General features: G+C 32.5%; 2 protein-coding genes across 2 annotated transcripts in view; both read left to right on the top strand.

Annotated features, from left to right (window-relative positions):
- The first annotated feature begins 4,782 nt into the window (after window positions 1–4,782).
- LOC105319184 (uncharacterized) lies at window positions 4,783–7,084 on the top strand. Its single transcript, XM_034465515.2, has 4 exons — window positions 4,783–5,709; window positions 5,826–5,990; window positions 6,086–6,304; window positions 6,991–7,084. Exons 1-3 carry the CDS (start codon window positions 5,416–5,418, stop codon window positions 6,092–6,094), a joined length of 468 nt encoding a protein of 155 aa, XP_034321406.2. The 5' UTR covers window positions 4,783–5,415; the 3' UTR covers window positions 6,095–6,304; window positions 6,991–7,084.
- Window positions 7,085–10,549: 3,465 nt separating this feature from the next.
- The window catches only part of LOC117687978 (uncharacterized), a 47,661-nt gene continuing 39,617 nt past the window's right edge, over window positions 10,550–18,593 (top strand). The window contains exons 1-3 of the mRNA XM_034465514.2: window positions 10,550–10,631; window positions 10,742–11,047; window positions 12,219–12,503. Of these exons, the coding sequence (XP_034321405.2) occupies window positions 10,550–10,631; window positions 10,742–11,047; window positions 12,219–12,503 (673 nt within the window). The remainder of the gene's footprint in view (window positions 10,632–10,741; window positions 11,048–12,218; window positions 12,504–18,593) is intronic.

The raw sequence follows: 18,593 nt of genomic DNA, 5'->3' as shown, positions 1-18,593 counted from the left end.
GACTAGTTTTGAGGTATTTAGAAATAAGTTTCCTTAAAGAACAAAGGTTTCTTTTTCATACATTACATCGAATTTATCGATTATTTTAAGGAACCTTTTGTTGTCGGCGAAGCTAATTTGTGCTTAGGTCCAAACACTGTTTTAGTTTCGGTTTGCCAGAGAAACTGCATAGGAGTTTTGATAAAAATCAACCCCCAAAAACAATACATTCTGCACATCTTTTTATCTCAATTGTTGTTATCAGTTGGCACTGAAAAAGTACCAACTTATTACTACTATAATCTGCCGCAAGGCTATCATTTTGCAGTAGATTAATTTTGCAAATATAAGAGGCTGAAACTGCTTAAGTATCATATAAATCTGAAACATATAAAGAGTAAATCAGTTGTAAGCTTGATTTTAGGCAACTTGTTAGACTTAAAGAAAAGCTGAAATGAATGTGCTTTTTTGTAGCCAGCTTTCGGGCCAAAATAAGAAAAAAATAAAGTTGAGTACTAGCAACATTGCCTAATGTCCATTATGACAAGATCTGAGTTATTTTACCCCTTCCGAAAAAATTATTTAAAAGCCACTGCAGTTGATTTTTTTTTCATTATCTCATTTTACTGCTATCATATGCACAGCAAATATAACTTGTTGAAAATATAAAGTGAACCCAACACACATTAAAATCATTATTTTAACCCCCATAAACACATTCGTGTATCAACATTCAAAACAGTGCAACTCCGTGTTTTATATATATATATATATATATATATATATATATATATATATATATATATATATATATATATATATATATATATATTTATATATGCGTAAATGTTTTACGTTCATTGTGGTACATGATGATGTTCCGCTTAATGAATATAAATAAGATAATGTTTAACTTATCAAACGTGCTGCTGTTTTAATGAAATCTGTAGTCTAAAAATAAATAAATTAATACTCAAAATATTTAGCAGAAGTCATATCAATATCAACCAAAGTTCATTTTGTTATGTTTGTTGTAATAGAAGACCAATTAAAGATGCATAAATAACTAGGTTCCAATAATTAAATCATATTTGAAAGTTCTTATTTTAATGAGGGTTCACCTTTGCGATGCGATGTTGAATTATCAACACATATCACGTGACTTTTATATCAGGGGCCAGTAATTTGTGTAATCGTAGTGACATTTAAAAGGCTCTTTCATTTAACATTAGATTTTTATCATAATATTATAATTTTACATGAACAATGTTTTAAAAGATTTACCTTTTTAAGAACATTTAAATCCTTTCATTTTTTTTATAATATTCCGTAACAGTGCTGAGAAGATAGAATATTGATTCCTTTGGCTTTCCATACATTATTGGATTTCTCGCTTGGGTTTTACGCTGCTCAAAGAATGCCACGTCATGAAGCGAAACTTAATAGAGTAGCCAAAGCAGTACTGGTACGTAAAATATATGATATCTTTTAACGTTATTTTGTGTTACTTAGCACTTGATAGAGTAGCAAAAGCAGTACTGGTACGTAAAATATATGACATCTTTCAATCGTTATTTTGTGTTAATTAGTATTTCCTTGTGCTTTTGAAAAGATATGTGCATCGATTGCATGACTAAGCATGGAGTCGTAAATTCACGAGAGCCATTTTGTTTTTTTATCCTTATTTCTGATTGATGTCCACAACAAGTCGACATTTATCTAAACACTTTTTGTTTAAAATATTTTTTATAATTAAATTGTGTTTTGCCAAAGGTAAATTTTGTTATCAGCCAAGGGGATATATTTGCTGTACTTATAGGGTTTCCTGTAGATAGCTACCGGGTTTTCTTTCCATAAAGTTATCGATTTTTACACATGGCCGCCATAAGCTGTCCCTTTAAATTCTCTGTTTCGGAGCACTTAACTTTTTTTTACTCTGTATTTTTTGTAAATAATGAATGCGATTCAAGGTCATACAGTCAACGACCTATTTAAAAAGAAATGGCATTGAGTATCAGCATTTATATATTTCAAGTCTTTGTTTTTAATGAAAGCATTGGTTTATATCGAGTTTTTAACAACATATCTTATAAAAGATCGTAAGTTCAGGTTGATATGATATCTTACTCATAAATATATATATAAACCATTTCCCCTTAGACTCGACGTAGCATTAGCGCTCCTGTCGTTATTAAAAAAAAAACAGTTCCTTACAAATCCAGACAAACTATTAAAAATGACTCGCATACAAAATTCAAACTTAAATCGATCGGATTATGAATAATATTTTTTACCAAAACTCTGTAAGTCTTACAAGTGACTATTTTCAAATGATTTACAATGCGTGTGGTTCCAATACCAGAATAAACATGTAACGAATAACGTAATTGGAAAACACAAATACATAATTACATAAGCAGCACTGTAAAGGTCAACTATGTAGTCGCACCAACAAGAAAGTACGGGAAATCTTTTCGGCATTTATTCTCCACTGTGTGAAAAAAAAATCCAATTTCAGCAAAACTAAATATGAAGTCCTTGCTGAAACTTTAAGTTAAGTTTCATATACAGTTTCTGCAATATAGTTAGCTTACACCATAAAATCACAAAAAAAATATTTTTTGTCCAACCAGCAAACTTAAAAAACCGTTGGACCCCACACCCCCCCCCCCGTGTTTTTTTTTATTAGCGCATGCTATAGATCTACACACAAGAAGAATTTTTTTTGGGGGGGGGGGGGTACATATATTTTCATTTGCAAAACGAATTCCTATTGACTATTTTTCATTAGTATGATTACTAAGAATAAAAGAAGGTGTGTAAACCTTGCAAGTAGGCAATCAAAATTCTTTTTTGGTTCACATCAATATATAGAATTAAAATCATTCAAAGCTTTCTTATGTTATAGGAAGGAGACTCTCTCACCAACCCTTTCACATCCTTTATGCATGCAAACAGCATATAGCAGTTTAATTCAGCTGACTTAGGCAAACACTTTTTAAAAAAAATTATGAATAAAAACCAATTACACTTTGTTTATTTGTTTTATTCATTTACATTAAAAAGATGATAACTATGTAAAAGATATATAATGATAAACCTTTTAGTGACATTGATTAAACTTGACATACCTGTGTTATATAGCCCTAAAAAAGGCTATATAGTAGCAGTTTATTTTTAGAAGAAATGACTATAAAGGAGTAACGGAAAGATTTCCCCCCTGTTTTATATTCCCGTCATCTTTAAGGCGTATCATGCGTGGCATTAATTTGCAGGATCTGAGATGATATTGATTACTAAAAACAATGGTATTTAATGCATTTATAAATTCACTAGATTGAATCCCACGCAAACATGGAATTAACATTTTATAGATTAATGACGCAGTGCTCAAATGTACCATATTTTCAATTACGTATATAATGTGTCCGAAATATATTTATTGTCTTCTTGACCTATTCTTTAAAAAAAAAATCAATAAATTAACTGCATAGATAGATTTTTACCAAGGAGCGTAAATCTAAATTGCATTGGTCACATCCCCCATCCCCGGGCTCATTTAACTTCGTACATCATTTATTCATGTAGACTTAAAAACACAATGTGTTACTTGTTTACATTCTACCATGGTATAAAAATGCATGAAATTAAAAAACGCTAGTGTATGAACATTATTTACACTTTTTTAAATTTAAAGTATCTACCTGATTATGAACTCGTCCTACACTTTCCGCCATGGTGTAAATAAGTCAAACCGCATTCCTTGGCACCCCGTTGTGGAAAAAAAAAATTAGATAAAAATTAAAATTGCATCAAATTGTTCCATTCAATTAATTAACTTTTTGTATTATTCAAATATGTCCCATTCAAGGTACATGATGATTTTTTTTTAATAAAATCATTCTATACTTACTCAAAAACGATTTCGTCGCATATTTGACATGGTAGCCTGCCTAGTTTATTTGTTTAAAAGCGATAAGGTTCAAATCCTGCGATCTGCGTATTTTTTTCTCGCCATCTACCCGCCATGTTTTGTGACGTCATATGCGACCTCGAGCGAGAATGTGTGAAAACAGCTGTTAGTCATTATTGCAACCGTATTACGTTAAGTCGACCATAAAACCAATTAGAACATATAAGATTACTGACAACCGAACATTATGGTGTTTTGCGCCGCCTACGGGTGTTCAAGCCGTCAGAAGAAGGGGAGTGGACTGAATTTTGTTTTCAGTTTTCCAAAGGAAAGTGTGAGAAAGAAGACATGGACAAGTTTTTGCCGACGAGAGGATTTTGTGCCAAACAGTCGTCTATGTTCTGTGCACTTTTCAAAGAATCAGTTGGACACAGACCCTGATAAACTGCGAGAAAATGGGTATAATGGAGCGAAAATTCGACTGAAGAGTGATGCAAACCTGGATATCCCTCTTCTTCTTCAGAAACCCTAGGACGGGAATGCCGCCGTTTCCCTGCCTCCAGCGAAGCCCAGAGGAGCGTTTGCAAAGCGCCAAAGAGCAGACGTAAGTCTTTATTATTTTATTAGCAATCTGATTTTCAATTAGATCAGAAGCATAACGTTTGAAATATAATAAGTACACTGCATTGAACTTTGTTGAAAACGTTTAAATCTATAATGAACCAATAAAGGCTTTTTAAAAAAAGCAAATTCCTGTTTTGTTTTTTTGAAAACCAAATTCTACATAAAATTTTCATGATATTTGAATAGTGTGTAAGAATTATTTGTTTAGTGCATGCTTCGATTGAAACTGTTGTAATAAAATATCAATAAAAAATACATATCTGTGACAACGTTATTAACAAAATTTTTTTTCTTGTAGATACTACGCCAAGTTCTTCAACAGGTGGAAACAAGGAATGAAGGACAGTGTACTGTGTCAGCTAACCAGGCAGATCCTAAAATGCCACCCCTGTACAGAAAAATCCCTCACCAGCCGATAAAGTAACTGTTGCTGCCACCTTTGCCCAGATGGTGAAGACATGTCAGGTTGACATCCGTCCGCCACAAAGGAGACGTAAGATTAAAATCTCCATGACTGATCAGAACCCTGTGTCGACTGGAATTCAGTGCTCGACCCTGTTTGACGGTGTTTCACTGCGAGTTGCTGCCGGAATAGCGCCCCAACCTGTGCCGCCACAACCTGAAGAGAATGATAGTGACAGTGACACGGATTATGACCCATTAGGCCAGACGGAGGATGTTGAAGACTATCATCATGGTTCTGATACCCTGAGGAGTGATGTACCGCCAGAAGAAAGATAGTTTATTGTGTCTGAGTCCTGTTTGGCCAGCATACTTGGGAAATGTGTAGAGCAATGTGAGCCATTTGTGCTGTTACCAGATGCACCATAATTGGAAATGTTTCCACCTTTACAAATGGACATACCACACAGTGGGAGAGCCGGAAATGTCACCATGGAATGCCCTGGTCCAACTTTGTCCTGGCTGGTAGCATGGTGTTCAGTGGAATCGACACAACCAAGTGCCTGCGCTTTTTCGCCATCTTAGAGTTCCCACAATCTCTGCATCAATCTTTAACCGAATCCAGTCAGGTTATGTTGCAGCTTTATTTACATGGGACTTCCATCAGGCCGAGTTGCTCAACCATTATGAGGGAATGGCACTGTGACTCCCCCGGCGTCTCTGACAAGTTTGGACCAAATACCTTGATGGCCGTCGAGACAGGGAGAGTGGTAGACTTTCAGTTAGTTCAGGTGAATATGATGTTATAGTTTCATTTAAAAATGATAGGCCTATACATGGTTCGCTGTTTCATGGTCAAAAAACCTTACACAAGAATGTAATGATAACAAATATTTTTATTTTACAGAGTAATGAGGTGGCTGGGTCCACTCAGATGGAACTCGAGGGACTGCAGCGATTTGAAAATGCCGGCCTCCATGTCCAGACCCTTGTGACCTACATACACATAATAGTGAAGAAATTAATGAGAATAGAACACCACAAAAAGAAGCACTACCTGTCTGGCATATGGGTAAAGATATTGTTTTTTTTAATTACATAAGTTCACTTGGTTTTCATAGCTTGTCAATTTGCCTTTTGATTGAATTTGTTATTTTATAAATACAGGCATCTTAAAGAAACTCGAGGCCAAGGAATAGGATTGTGGAGATATCAGACTCTAGACAAAAGGTTCTGTCAACCACTGTTACTGGGTTGCTGCCTACAGTGGAGACAACGGAGAGATGGAGGAGCAGAAATGGGCATCCTTGGTGGAGCATGTTGTCGATTAACATGACAACTGTCTACATGGCGAGTTGAATAAAGATAAACAGTGACTGAGAGAAGGTAAACAAATGACTTTAAATTTCTATTGTGCTACTGTGCAGTATCAATTGTATAATTAGTACAATTAAATTAAAATCCTGATTAAACAAGCATTCTGAGAGTATTGCATATGCAATACACGTCCCCTACCGGTTTGTAGAAATTTGTGAAAACAATGCAGTTATGCATAACATCCTTTCTGACCGTCTCAACAGACCAATCCGATAACGAACCCGATTGTAATAATACAAAAAATCCTGTCGATTAAATTTACAACACAATGCTTGACACTATTTTACAGAACTTATTTGTCTGTTAGAAACAATAAAAGGAATGGTCCAAGTAATGCACGATATTATTACTGACAACATACTTTCTTCGTTTATTTGATACACACCGAGCCGGATAACAAACCCGAACATTAAAAATTGGAATATAAAAAAATAAAGAATTAAAAAAACCCAGACGCTACAAAAGTGTAAACTTGATCTGTAGTTTGATTTTTTGCAGCTGTTCATCAAGTTCCATATCATTCGTCAAACGCATTAAGAAAAAAAAACCAGTGGAAAACTGAAGTGGGACAGACAGACAGACGGGCGGACAGACGGACATACTGACAGACAGACAGACGGACGCAGAAGAAAGCTATAGTCCCCTCCGGTGAAAACCAGTAGGGGACTAATAATAACATGCTTTATCTTTATCAGGATCCAGAGCCAATAAGCTGTTTTAGGAGGTAGTTTTCTACTGAAAGATGTATTCAAACTGTCACCTCTGCACCAAACTTACAGCTTAGAGGTCTATTACTTAATATTGAGAGTGATTGACATTGGCCATTACATTAAACCAAATAATCTAACATGTTCCTTTATTTACAGATTGTGTGTATCAGCTTTACACTTCAATGAAATGGGAAGACATCAGGCTGTAACAAAAAAAGGTGCATCACAGTAGCAGCTGAGATTGCCAAAAAGAAAGAAAGGTGAACATGCAGTTGTCAAGCCACACAAGAAACCTATTACCTATGGTATGTTGTCAAACCTCTAATTATGACATTTTTTGTAGGTACAGACACAAAGAAAAACTGAATAATACATTGTATGTTTATTCAATGTTTTTCTATTTATGATAAAAAAAAAAGTTATAATACATTCAATACATTATATTATATATTTTAGTGTCTTTTTTTACATAGTTAATTTTTTTTTTAGATTATGTCGATATCTTGCAGTTGAATCTTGTAGAGCGCAGACGACATATACCCTCATGTCAAGCAGCTACACATGATGGAAAACGTCCTCTTTGATATCAGCCACCACATCTTACATCAGCCGACGCTGCAGTCAACAAGAACCAGCTCGTCGCCACACGCCGCACCAGGTTTGCCAGATAAAGTCTATGAAGCAAGATGAGATTCCTGAAAGCCAGTGTAGTTCTCTGATGGGAATGTCCTCCGAATGGCTGTCACAACACATGCGTTAAACTTTTCGGTTTCCCCTTCCTAGACGGTGCCATATCAAGAAGACAAATTTGAAATAAGCGATGTGTGGATATACCATGTAAATAAACAGTCAATTATTGCTTGTGATACAGAATACATCAGTTGTAAGACATTGTTGTTGTTGAATATTGTTTTTGTATCCTATAGTTAAGTATAGTTTTTTGTTGTATATTTTCATAATTTATTATTATTTAATGTTGCTGAAAATAGTTGTTTTAATAGATTTGTTTCTGATTCCATGTTTCATTCTAGTTTGTTCATGAAAATTAAACAGTTGAAAACAGGAACGGACATTTCCGGATTATTTTTGAATAATTGATTAAAAATTCGGTCGGTAGTAAAAAATAGAGGAAAATGATTTTTTTCCCCCAATATTGCAAAAGATAGGGTCGGCGAATCCGTAAAAAATTTCATAAAAAATGGCTAAAAGGAGAGCATTCATAGAACTTTTGTGCAAAATATGGTTACAACAAAATTTTGGATGTTGGTAATAACTTCTTATCTGATCATGACTGCATCTAATGTATTTTTTAAGAGTACATATACATGTTCTACAATCTACATCTAGTACATTTTATCATATAAGCTGGTTTTTTTTCAAATATATAACTCAGGTAGTACATTAAAATTATGTTGTGAGCGGAATATACGAATGTTTGTATTAATATTTAAATGAAAAATAATTGCAAAAATAAAAACCAAAAAACACACAAACGATAACGATTGGATCCAAGTAGCAAAGTTATATATCTTGTACTGTCTCAATCTTTTTTATAGCTTACGATACATTTGTTTTACATGTACATGTACGTACAATTCAACAGTGTTAATTCTATTAACATTTTGATAATATCAAATTTACTTTGTTAATTAATGTCATAAATAGAAGATGCATGCATTCAGCACACGCAGTGCATTTATGTAAATAGAAAATGGCCCTGTCGGTACTTAATCAAGATGCACTGCTAAATAAGGCTGCTTAATATAATTATGACCAAAGTTACTTATACTCAGATAAGCGATGCGACCCCAGGCTATCTTGTGTTATTTTAGTGTTGTATTTTTTCTATATGAAGACGGAATCAGAAAATAGTAAAGTCCGAATCAAGAGAATTTTGTTCAAGCCTATATCAATTAAATGATAAAAAATATAAATGGTTGTCAATATTAATTATATTATATACATTAAGTGAACCAATTTTACCTTTGTTATTTAACTTTAAACCAAGAATATTTACATTTCAAATATTTTTTGCATGTAAAGTGTTTGAAAAGATACTGCAGTTATAAGACCCCAACACACACAGGGTACCCAACGGTTAAAATGACTAGTTTTATTATGACGTCACAAACGTTGACCGCTGTAAAATGCAAAGTCACAAGCGAGAATCAAAGTTCACGCTTGTGGCTGTTACAGTGGCTCTTACATTTATTTGAACTTACCCTTAGAATAAATCAGAAATTTTGACGTTTAAATCACATTTGGAGACAAGGCAAAAAGTTTTTAAAAAATGTAAATGTAGGTCTTGTGTCATTATTTTTTAAAGATATAGTCTCATTACTGCAGCGGTGTGTGCATACCAATTGAGTAACGCGCGTGATTCATTGCTTAAATAAACATCTAAAAGCTAAGGGAACTGCAAACATTAAATAATAATTATAGATTTTCGATTATGCACAGAAAGACGGTTCTTTTTGTGACATCATTATTGCATGGTTCTTTTTGTTTCGAGACGAAGCTAATGTAGCACTTTTTTGTTTCCTGGAACAATAAATTTCTCATCACATTAAGTAAATAGATAGAAAAATAAATAGAAAAATAAAGATATTTGATAATGACCTTTAAACCAACATTTCATTGCTCTGTCTGTTAAAATTTTCTTAAATCGTGAAATAAAGATAAATAAACAACCGATTTAACTGCATCACTTATGACTGTTTGCTTTAAAATTTTAGTTATTTTTGTGTTGAATGAAAATAGTATGTATTTACATTTGAATTTCAGTACCTAATAAAAAATTAAATGTTCCAAAGATAAATTAAAGGAATATTTTATTTCAGAATATCTTCCTTATTGTGTTTTTACAAGTGATGCAGAAAATAATTTAGAAGGAACGTCTTCCTGGGCTCCAGGCTCACATTCACAAATGGCACAACAATACCAAGATGGTAACTCTGTGTTCTATAAGAAAACCAACTTTATAAATATTTTACTTTTAAAAAGTAATTGTTTTGCTTTGTTTTGTTTTTAAAGGTAGTAGGAATTGATAAATGTACGTCACCAATCTGAGTCCCGATGTTTCATTTAAGAATATAAGATCATAAATAAAACATAAAGTAAAACAGAGGTTGATTCTTAAAATCGCTCAATGTAGACTGCTCATGCACTAATGTTTTAAAAAAATGTCTCTTGTTTTGAAATGATGGAAATCATCAAGCACTGAAAATAAAGCACACTTACCTATTAATTACAGATGATTAAATGCGGTTAATGCAAGTATATAGATTGAACGCTTATCCACATTATAAGCTTTTCTATTTATTTTTCAGATTGCTCTAATGGGTTAACTGTCAGACAATTATTTGTGTTTTTAAAAGAAAACATCATTTTCGATATTTTTGAAAATGAGCTTACTGAAATGAATGTCTTCACCGATGAAATTAGTAAGGAATATATCAATAAAGTGCCAGGGAAAAGTTACAGAATTGAAAAAATTCTGAAACTGTTCATCAAGACAAAAAAATGCAAAGATTTCATTGAATGCATGCGGAAATCATCTTCCCATAGGCATGTTTTTGACAGAATTCAGGAGTATCAGAAATGTGAGGCAAAAAATGCTTTAAAAAGTAAGAAATACGTATTAAAAAATAATTATTCATTTCGTTTTGTAAGAAACCCAAATGTATTCCGTGCGATCTAATTGAATACAGACATTTTTTTAATTTTAATTTTGCAGTTGTAGAAGGAGAAGGACCCAAATTCTCTGTCAACCGCCAGTTGCTGCAGGACCATTTTCAAGTGTTGTACTATGAGCTTGAACCACGTGAAATTGCAGATGAAATGTTGACAACAGGTCATTTTTCTCCAAATGACCACGATAGTGTGACTGATTTAAAGAACAGAAATAAACGATTACATAGCCTTCTTAACATTTTGGAACGAAAACAGTTGTATGCACCTTTCCTTGTCCTATTAGAGTCATTGGGGCATACTGTAGTGCTGGAAACATTGAAAACAGAAAGTCAGTTTAATCATAAACCATGTAAGTCTTCACTGTTCGCCATTCTTAATGTAAGGTATTAAAGACATGTTAGGAAGCACCATGTGTCACGTAGGATAAGTTTACATTAATTTTTTACAAACACAATACCAAGAGCGTCCCTTAAGTCGATAAATATTTAAGGCCTTGTAGAGTTGTTTTTTTTTCAAATAATTTAAGAGTTTGGAAGCAATGGTTGGAGTTTAATTGTAAGAAATACAAAGGGGTGACTTTATCTATTGTTATAATGGTATTTTTTCCGGAATTCCTTTATAGACAAAACAGAATAATCAGGGAAATGAAAGTGTTTGTATAAAAGCTGGTGACCGCCGTTATTGATTTGAAATCTATTTCCTGTTATTCGTTTCTTAAGTGAACCTTTGGTTTCATCGACATAAATAAGTCAAAAAAAAGTGTGTTTCAATTCCATTGACAACATTAGAGGATTTTCATTTCAGATATTTTTACGGTTCGGTATTGATTCTTTTTTCCAGACGGAGTCATTATTGCTTGTAAACGAGGTCCTTGTAATGAAAATGTTACAGATTTTACAGTTTTGGCACAAAATTTAGAAATAGAACACACAGAATCAGAAACTTCAAATATATCTCAAGAGAAGCATGAGATTCTTTTAATAAATTGAAGGAGCCGGTGTTTATTACCAAAACTGGGAATATGTAGACTGCACAGATGACATGTCTTTAATATATTATAAACGGAAGAAATCGTAGTCAGTTCGGTGTATACACAAGTATAAAAATGTCAAATTTCAAAGTTGAATTTTCCCAAAGTGGGTGGGGATTCCCATTCCTTAGCTTGCATATGCATTTCAAAAATATTGCCCTTTTTGTCATGTATATAATGCATGTACTTGTATAACCTTACTTTTATATATTTTAATTCATTTTCAATTCTGTGATCATGTGCAAAGAAAGTTAAACGTGAAAGTCATTTCTATGAAAAGCGAGTTCATTATACATTTTCATGTACTAAGAATTTATGCTTGTAAGCCATTTCCTTGGCTAATCAACTTATATCTGCATTTAAATACAGACGATTCGACGGTATTATCTAATAAGCAAGAACAGATGCGATTTTTATTGAATTCAGTTCTGTAAATAATAGAAATATAACATCAGTGATTATATTTTTTTAACAAACGATCTATTTGTAGGTGATGACGCTCTTTGCATACAGCATAGTTTTACAACTCTTCGAAAGGAACTTCCGGAAATTGATCATTCCACATTAATGGTTGAATCTGTGCTTGATGATTCAGATATATCTGATATCACCGGTTGTGATCATGTCATTCGTCAAAAATCAAAGCTGATTAAGATAATTCTGAAAAAAGGGGAAAATGCGTGCAATACGCTTTTGAGGGCAATACATGAACAATTGAAGAGAGATGATCTGATAAGAAAGATGATAAGCAAGAATGATTATATACAGAGAAGAGGTAATGTACATGTAACTTACACTACCATATTAAATTCAGTGTTTATTTTGGGTAAAAAAGTAACGTATAATTTGAATTATTGAAACAACACTTTCTTTGTAACCCATTCTGATTTCTAAAAAATGCAGTTTACTCAGGGGGCATTAAGACCTAAAATTTACCCAATGCATTGAAAACATTTCATGGTTATTTTTAGTAAATTATGATCTGTTAACCCTATTTCAGTCGTATTTCTAATGAAAAATTACATTTTTGTCATTTTGAGGGCAACACTAGGAAAAAAGCCAAAAAATCACTAATTTCGGGATTTTTTAAATATCTTGTATTTTCAAAATTATATCAGATAATATCTGGTGATTCCTTCTACAATAAAACAAAACAAGTCATAGGAAAACATAATCTTTACCAAAAAAATGACTAAAAATAAAAAGGTTTAAAAAAATTAAAAGATTTAAGGAAATGTTAAATAGCAGTACATTTTGAATAGAATATCAATGTACTGTATGCATGTGTATGCTTCTTTTATATAAGGAATAAGGAATCATTCTTTGAGTATTATGAGGTGATAATTTTGGTCGGGGCGTGATCAAATCCATTAAAGCCCGAAGGGCTTTATGATAGATTTGATCACGCCCCGACCGAAATCATCACCTAATAATATTCAAAGAATGATTCCTTATTACTTATATTTATATAATTGTAGGCCATCGTACGATTAAATATTTAAATATAAATAAGCAAACCCCGCTCTCGCCTCAACTTGGCGTCATTTGTATTATGGGTTATATAGTACAAAATCGATACGTAGTGTTATCACAGGCAAAGACACTGGATAATGTAAATATATGGTATTAAAATGAGTGTAGAATACAACACAATGAAGTCAAAGAAAAAAATGCAGATAAAAATTAAATGACCAAAATCTGAATTTGCAGTAAAAAAAAATTAAATTCAAATTTTGATTTATTCACAAAAACTCATGAATTTTAGTGATTATTTGTTATTAACACTTATTGCTCCGTAAAGAAAAGAAATCCTGTGATATTTTCAAAAATCAGCCATATTATTTACATGAAAATAAAAAAAAAATCAATTAACAAAATTAACAAGCAGTTTTGGGTGTTGGATGGGGTGGGGTGGGTGTGGATGGGTTGTTAGTGAAATCCTTGTCCGAGCCATGAAGGCTAAAAAGCCTGTGCTATCCCCAGTATCTGTGCATGGTGCTAAATGGATGGGAGTCATAAACTTCCCCGGAATGGAACACCAGTCCACCACAGCATATGCCAGTACCCAAGTTCAGCTCGGTGGAGTGAGACAATGTAGATCAAAATTTGGGGGATTTAATGGGACAATATTTGTTTAATAATTTATCATGACATAGTTCATCATTCATTACCACATATTAATCACAACGTTAACCTCTTTTCTTAACATGACTTAAACTTAATTTCATAATAAAATGGTTTTTTTTAATTAATAAAACAATTGATACTTAATTTCAATGAAGGTGAATTCCTACATTTACACATTACATAACAAGATATTTGTGAGCCAATGCTCACTAGTGATACCCCCGCTCTGATGTGAATATGCAAAATAAGCAAAGTCGACATTTAACAGAAAGCTGGCATCCGATTGGTACAGAAATATATCCCACAATATGGCATGCCTAAACAAATAGTGTGTTAAAATTTCAAGCATCTGCGATAAATAGCTGCTGAGAAATCTTTGATGAAAATTTGTTTGAAAATTTTGGCTAAAATAAACAAAGTACTCATTTAACAGGAAGATGACGTCCGATTGGTACAAAAATATATCCCACAATATGGCATGCCTTAACAAACACTGTGTAAAAATTTCAAGCATCTCCAATAAATAGCTGCTGAGAAATCTTTGACGAAAATTTGTTTGAAAATTTTGGCAAAAAATAATCAAAGTCATTATTTAACAGGAAGTCGACGTCCGATTGACACAAAAATATATCCCACAATATGGCATGCCAAAACAAATAGTGTGTTGAAATTTCAAGCATCTGCGATAAATAGCTGCTGAGAAATCTTAGATGAAAATTTGTTTGAAAATTTTGGCAAAAAATAAACAAAGTCGTCATTTAACATGAAGTTGACGTCCGATTGGTACAAAAATGTATCCCACGATATAGCATGCATATACAAATACTGTGTGAAAATTTCAAGCATCTGCGATAAACAGTTGCTGAGAATTCTTTGACGGAAATTTGTTTGAAAAGTTTTGCTAAAAATAAACAAAGTCGTCATTTAACAGGAAGTTGACGTCTGATTGGTACAAAAATGTATCCCACGATATGGCATGTCTATACAAATACTGTGTAAAAATTTCAAGCATCTGCGATAAACAGTTGCTGAGAAATCTTTGACGAAAATTTGTTTGAAAGTTTTTAGTAAAAAATTAAGCAAAGTCGTCATTTAACAGGAAGTTGACGTCCGATTGGTACAAAAATATATCCCACAATATGGCATGCCTTAACAAACATTGTGTTAAAATTTCAAGCATCTGCGATAAATAGTTGCTGAGATAAATGCGACAGAAAATTTTTGTTACGGACGGACAGACAGACAGACAGACGGACAGACAGACACACAAGGGTAAAACAGTATACCCCCTCTCCTTCGGAGCGGGGGTATAATTAACAAACATAACCACCACTGACTAATGTTCATCACAAAAAATCTTAATTTTTTGCATATTTTTCTTTTTGTTATAATTTTATAGTGCATGCATTAGTAAATTACACATAAGATAATTGATTAAATATTTCATAATCTAAAATAACTTTTTATCTATAAAGTTTATACAGTTTGGTAAAATAGCATACTAGTTCTAATTTTCTAAATCATTTAACAAAAGGCCCGGAGGCCACATCCATCACCTTAGCGACAAAAGCTTAACAAATAAGCACTTAGTGTACAATATCAAATTCAAAATATGTGACAAATAAGTTCAGTAGATCTTGCAGAAAAAGTTGTGGCCCCATCCTACCCCCGGGGACCATGATTTGAACAAACTTGAATCTACACTTACAGGATGCTTTTACACAAGTATCACCTTTTCTGGCCAAATGTAGTATCCACAAGTCAAATTTTATATCACATATTTTCCACAAGTGTGATATATCATTTTAAAGCTTGGAGAAAGTTTTAAAAGACATTTTGGAATTCTGTGGTCATATATTGTTACTAAAAATAGACCGCAAAAAGTAGTGCTTATGTTATTGTTTGTGACCATTTCTTGGGAATACTATCAATTTTAATAATCGGCATATATATAATATAAATTATTATCACAAATCAAAATAAGTACAATAGGATTGTAATGAACACTTTCTTTAATCATACTATTTTGATTTTTATTGGATATCCAAATCCCTTTATTACTCCGCACCTCGGATTTAAACGTATTCCTACGCCAACGTCCCGCAGACAAAAAACGACGTCAAAACGTCAACGAATAAACATTTGTAATTCCGATATAAATAGTTCAAATTATCGCAATAACTTTGCTTGTGATTAAATTGGACAAATTAAAATCCATTTACATATTTTAATTATCTACTTACTTCATTTAGTACATGGTAATACGTCTTGCCACTACTAATACATGTACTACGTTATACTAGTTACAAGACACAAAACTGCATTATCTGTAAAACAATAGTAAGCGTTTTGCACAAATTAATCTTTATAAATTATTTTACAAATCAAATATGAACAAAAAACGATCGATGTAATTAATATGTTCATACATGATTTGCAGGTGATCAATTTAAACAGATTTTAGAACTTTCAACAGATTAGACATAAGTTCCATGTGAGTCAGTGGGTGTCCTTTTCCATTGCTGCCTATTTTAGAAAATGAATAAAGTTTTTCGTCTAGATCAGTCTGCTTTAAAACATTTTTCCTGTAGCGAAGCTGTGCTTTCAAAGCGTTACATTTGTCAGATTCAGCTTTTTCAGTTTCAGTTTGCACTCTCGGGGTGATTTCCACAAGCCATAGTTAACAATGTCATCACTTTGTCTATCTGCATTCGTTTTTTTCTCCTTTTTTCAGCTCTTTTTTGGAACTCCTCCTCTTGTCTTTCTTCTCTCTGTCGTTGTATTTCTGCTTTTCTTCGGCTGAATAGTTCCCTTTCTTTAATAACTTATCTCTAAACACGGATATAGCGAATTCTCAGATAAAGCTAATTTTTTTTAGTCCCGAGTGAAATTCTTGGCAAGTCGTTGCAAAAATTTACAGTTATAACGAATTCGAATATAACGAATTAACGGATATAGGGAACTGATTCTAGGTCCCGTAGAGGTGTATAATAACGAAATTTAACACCTATATAACGAATGTCTTTACAGTTTAAAAAAGTTTGCACTACCATTTTTTAGAATAGTTGTAATGGATTTATTTTCATATACCTTTTTCAATTAACAATCAGATTATTAAAGGTATCAAAAAATGAATTTTATTTTAAGCTTCACTTTGCAAAAATTATTGTCTAGTAAAAGAAGTCATGTATATAGTGAATTCGCTCTAGATATTATTACGAATTCGTTATACGGATATAACGAAATACGTATATAACAAAGTGATTCCATTGGTCCCTAGAACTTTGCTATAACCAAGTTTTACTATACATGAATAATATTGCAAACAGTATTAAACAGAAGAATTGAATCGACGACCAATTCGACGTACAAGGGTTGTCCCAAAATAGCGTAGACAAGTGGCGTTATTCAGTTAATCGACACAGGTAAATGAATATGAAACTTGTGCTTTACAGAGTTCATATAATTTGGATTCAAATTATGTTTTGAAATCAAATATTGTTTTGGAATAAATTAGTGAAATGAAAGCATGCTGGATCATAAATTAGACATTCGGCAAAATGTCGAAAACAATAAGTTCATATCAACATCATCAAATGAAAATTGCGAGAAAAAGTACTTTTTAAATAAGAAAAAAATAATTACATGTAAGAATCTATTTAAATTTGCTAACAATCCTTTTATCTACCAAGAAAATATTTTGGCCTTAAGGACGTTGTTTACTCAGGGTTTGAGTTCTCAAATTCCGATTGTTATGAAGTTCCATGTCATGAGTGAAATTTGTTCTTAACACTAACATAATTTATGAAATGAATTATCACTGACAACCCATTCAATATTTTTACTAAATTATGGAATTAGGCTCAAACAAAGTTGGACTTTTAGCAAAACAGAGGAAATTCGGACTAAAATTTTCAGATTCTGTTTTTCACTGAAAATTTTTTGGTAGTACTGTAATATTCGAAGTTTTATTTGTTAGTCAACATAATTTTGCATATTTTATGTTGTTTTTATCTAACTTTTTGGTTTAGATATTTGAATGGCACCCACTACAAAAATACTGAAAAATTCTTAAAAACGATAAAAGACACCATATCTTAAAATTTTAATCATTGACCTCATATAACTTTTATGCCTGCAGAGTAAGGTCAATATACCAAGTATAATGCTATAAATGTTTAAGTATTATCATTCATTCAGTTTTTTGTAAAATTGAATAAAAAAAGGGTAGGAATTTGAAAATTGTTAGGGGAGATTCGGACTGGAATATTCATAAAAATTGTCAATAAAAAGTGAATGCTTCGTGTCTGTTTAGTGTCACTGTCATTCATTAAATGTATTTCATTTTTAAAAGACTTTAGCAATTTGTATTTGTCTTCACAATTAAGAAAGTTTCAGTCATAGTGTAAAATTTTTAGGGACTTTTCTTAAATTTTTAAAAAAATATTCAATGGCCATTATCTCAAAAAGTAGGTCATTGACCTCCTTTTTTGAAACTGAAAATTGGCACTACCACGATAGGTCTTTAACACAAAATACTGTAGAATCATTAAAATTCGTGGGGGCCAATTTTCGTGGATTGCTTAAATTTTACAGGTTTGTGGGGACGTAATTTCGTGTATTTTCGTATACATACAAGAGGAATATGACTTTTTATCCCTAATTTATAAATTCGTTGGGGATGTTAATTCGTGGATGAGAGGTACCCACGAAATCCACGAAAATTGAGCCACCACGA

The sequence above is a fragment of the Magallana gigas genome, chromosome 1, assembly GCF_963853765.1.
Source record: "Magallana gigas chromosome 1, xbMagGiga1.1, whole genome shotgun sequence".
NCBI lineage: Eukaryota > Metazoa > Mollusca > Bivalvia > Ostreida > Ostreidae > Magallana > Magallana gigas.
This window is presented reverse-complemented; position numbering and strand designations above follow the sequence as displayed.

What these genes read in the sequence shown, in the direction of transcription:
- LOC105319184 (XM_034465515.2), top strand. Translation starts at nt 5,416, where the DNA reads ATGCCCTGGTCCAACTTTGTCCTGGCTGGTAGCATGGTGTTCAGTGGA. An exon ending in TAGACTTTCAGTTAGTTCAG is followed by an intron (nt 5,710 to 5,825) that starts GTGAATATGATG and finishes TTTATTTTACAG; the next exon opens with AGTAATGAGGTGGCTGGGTC.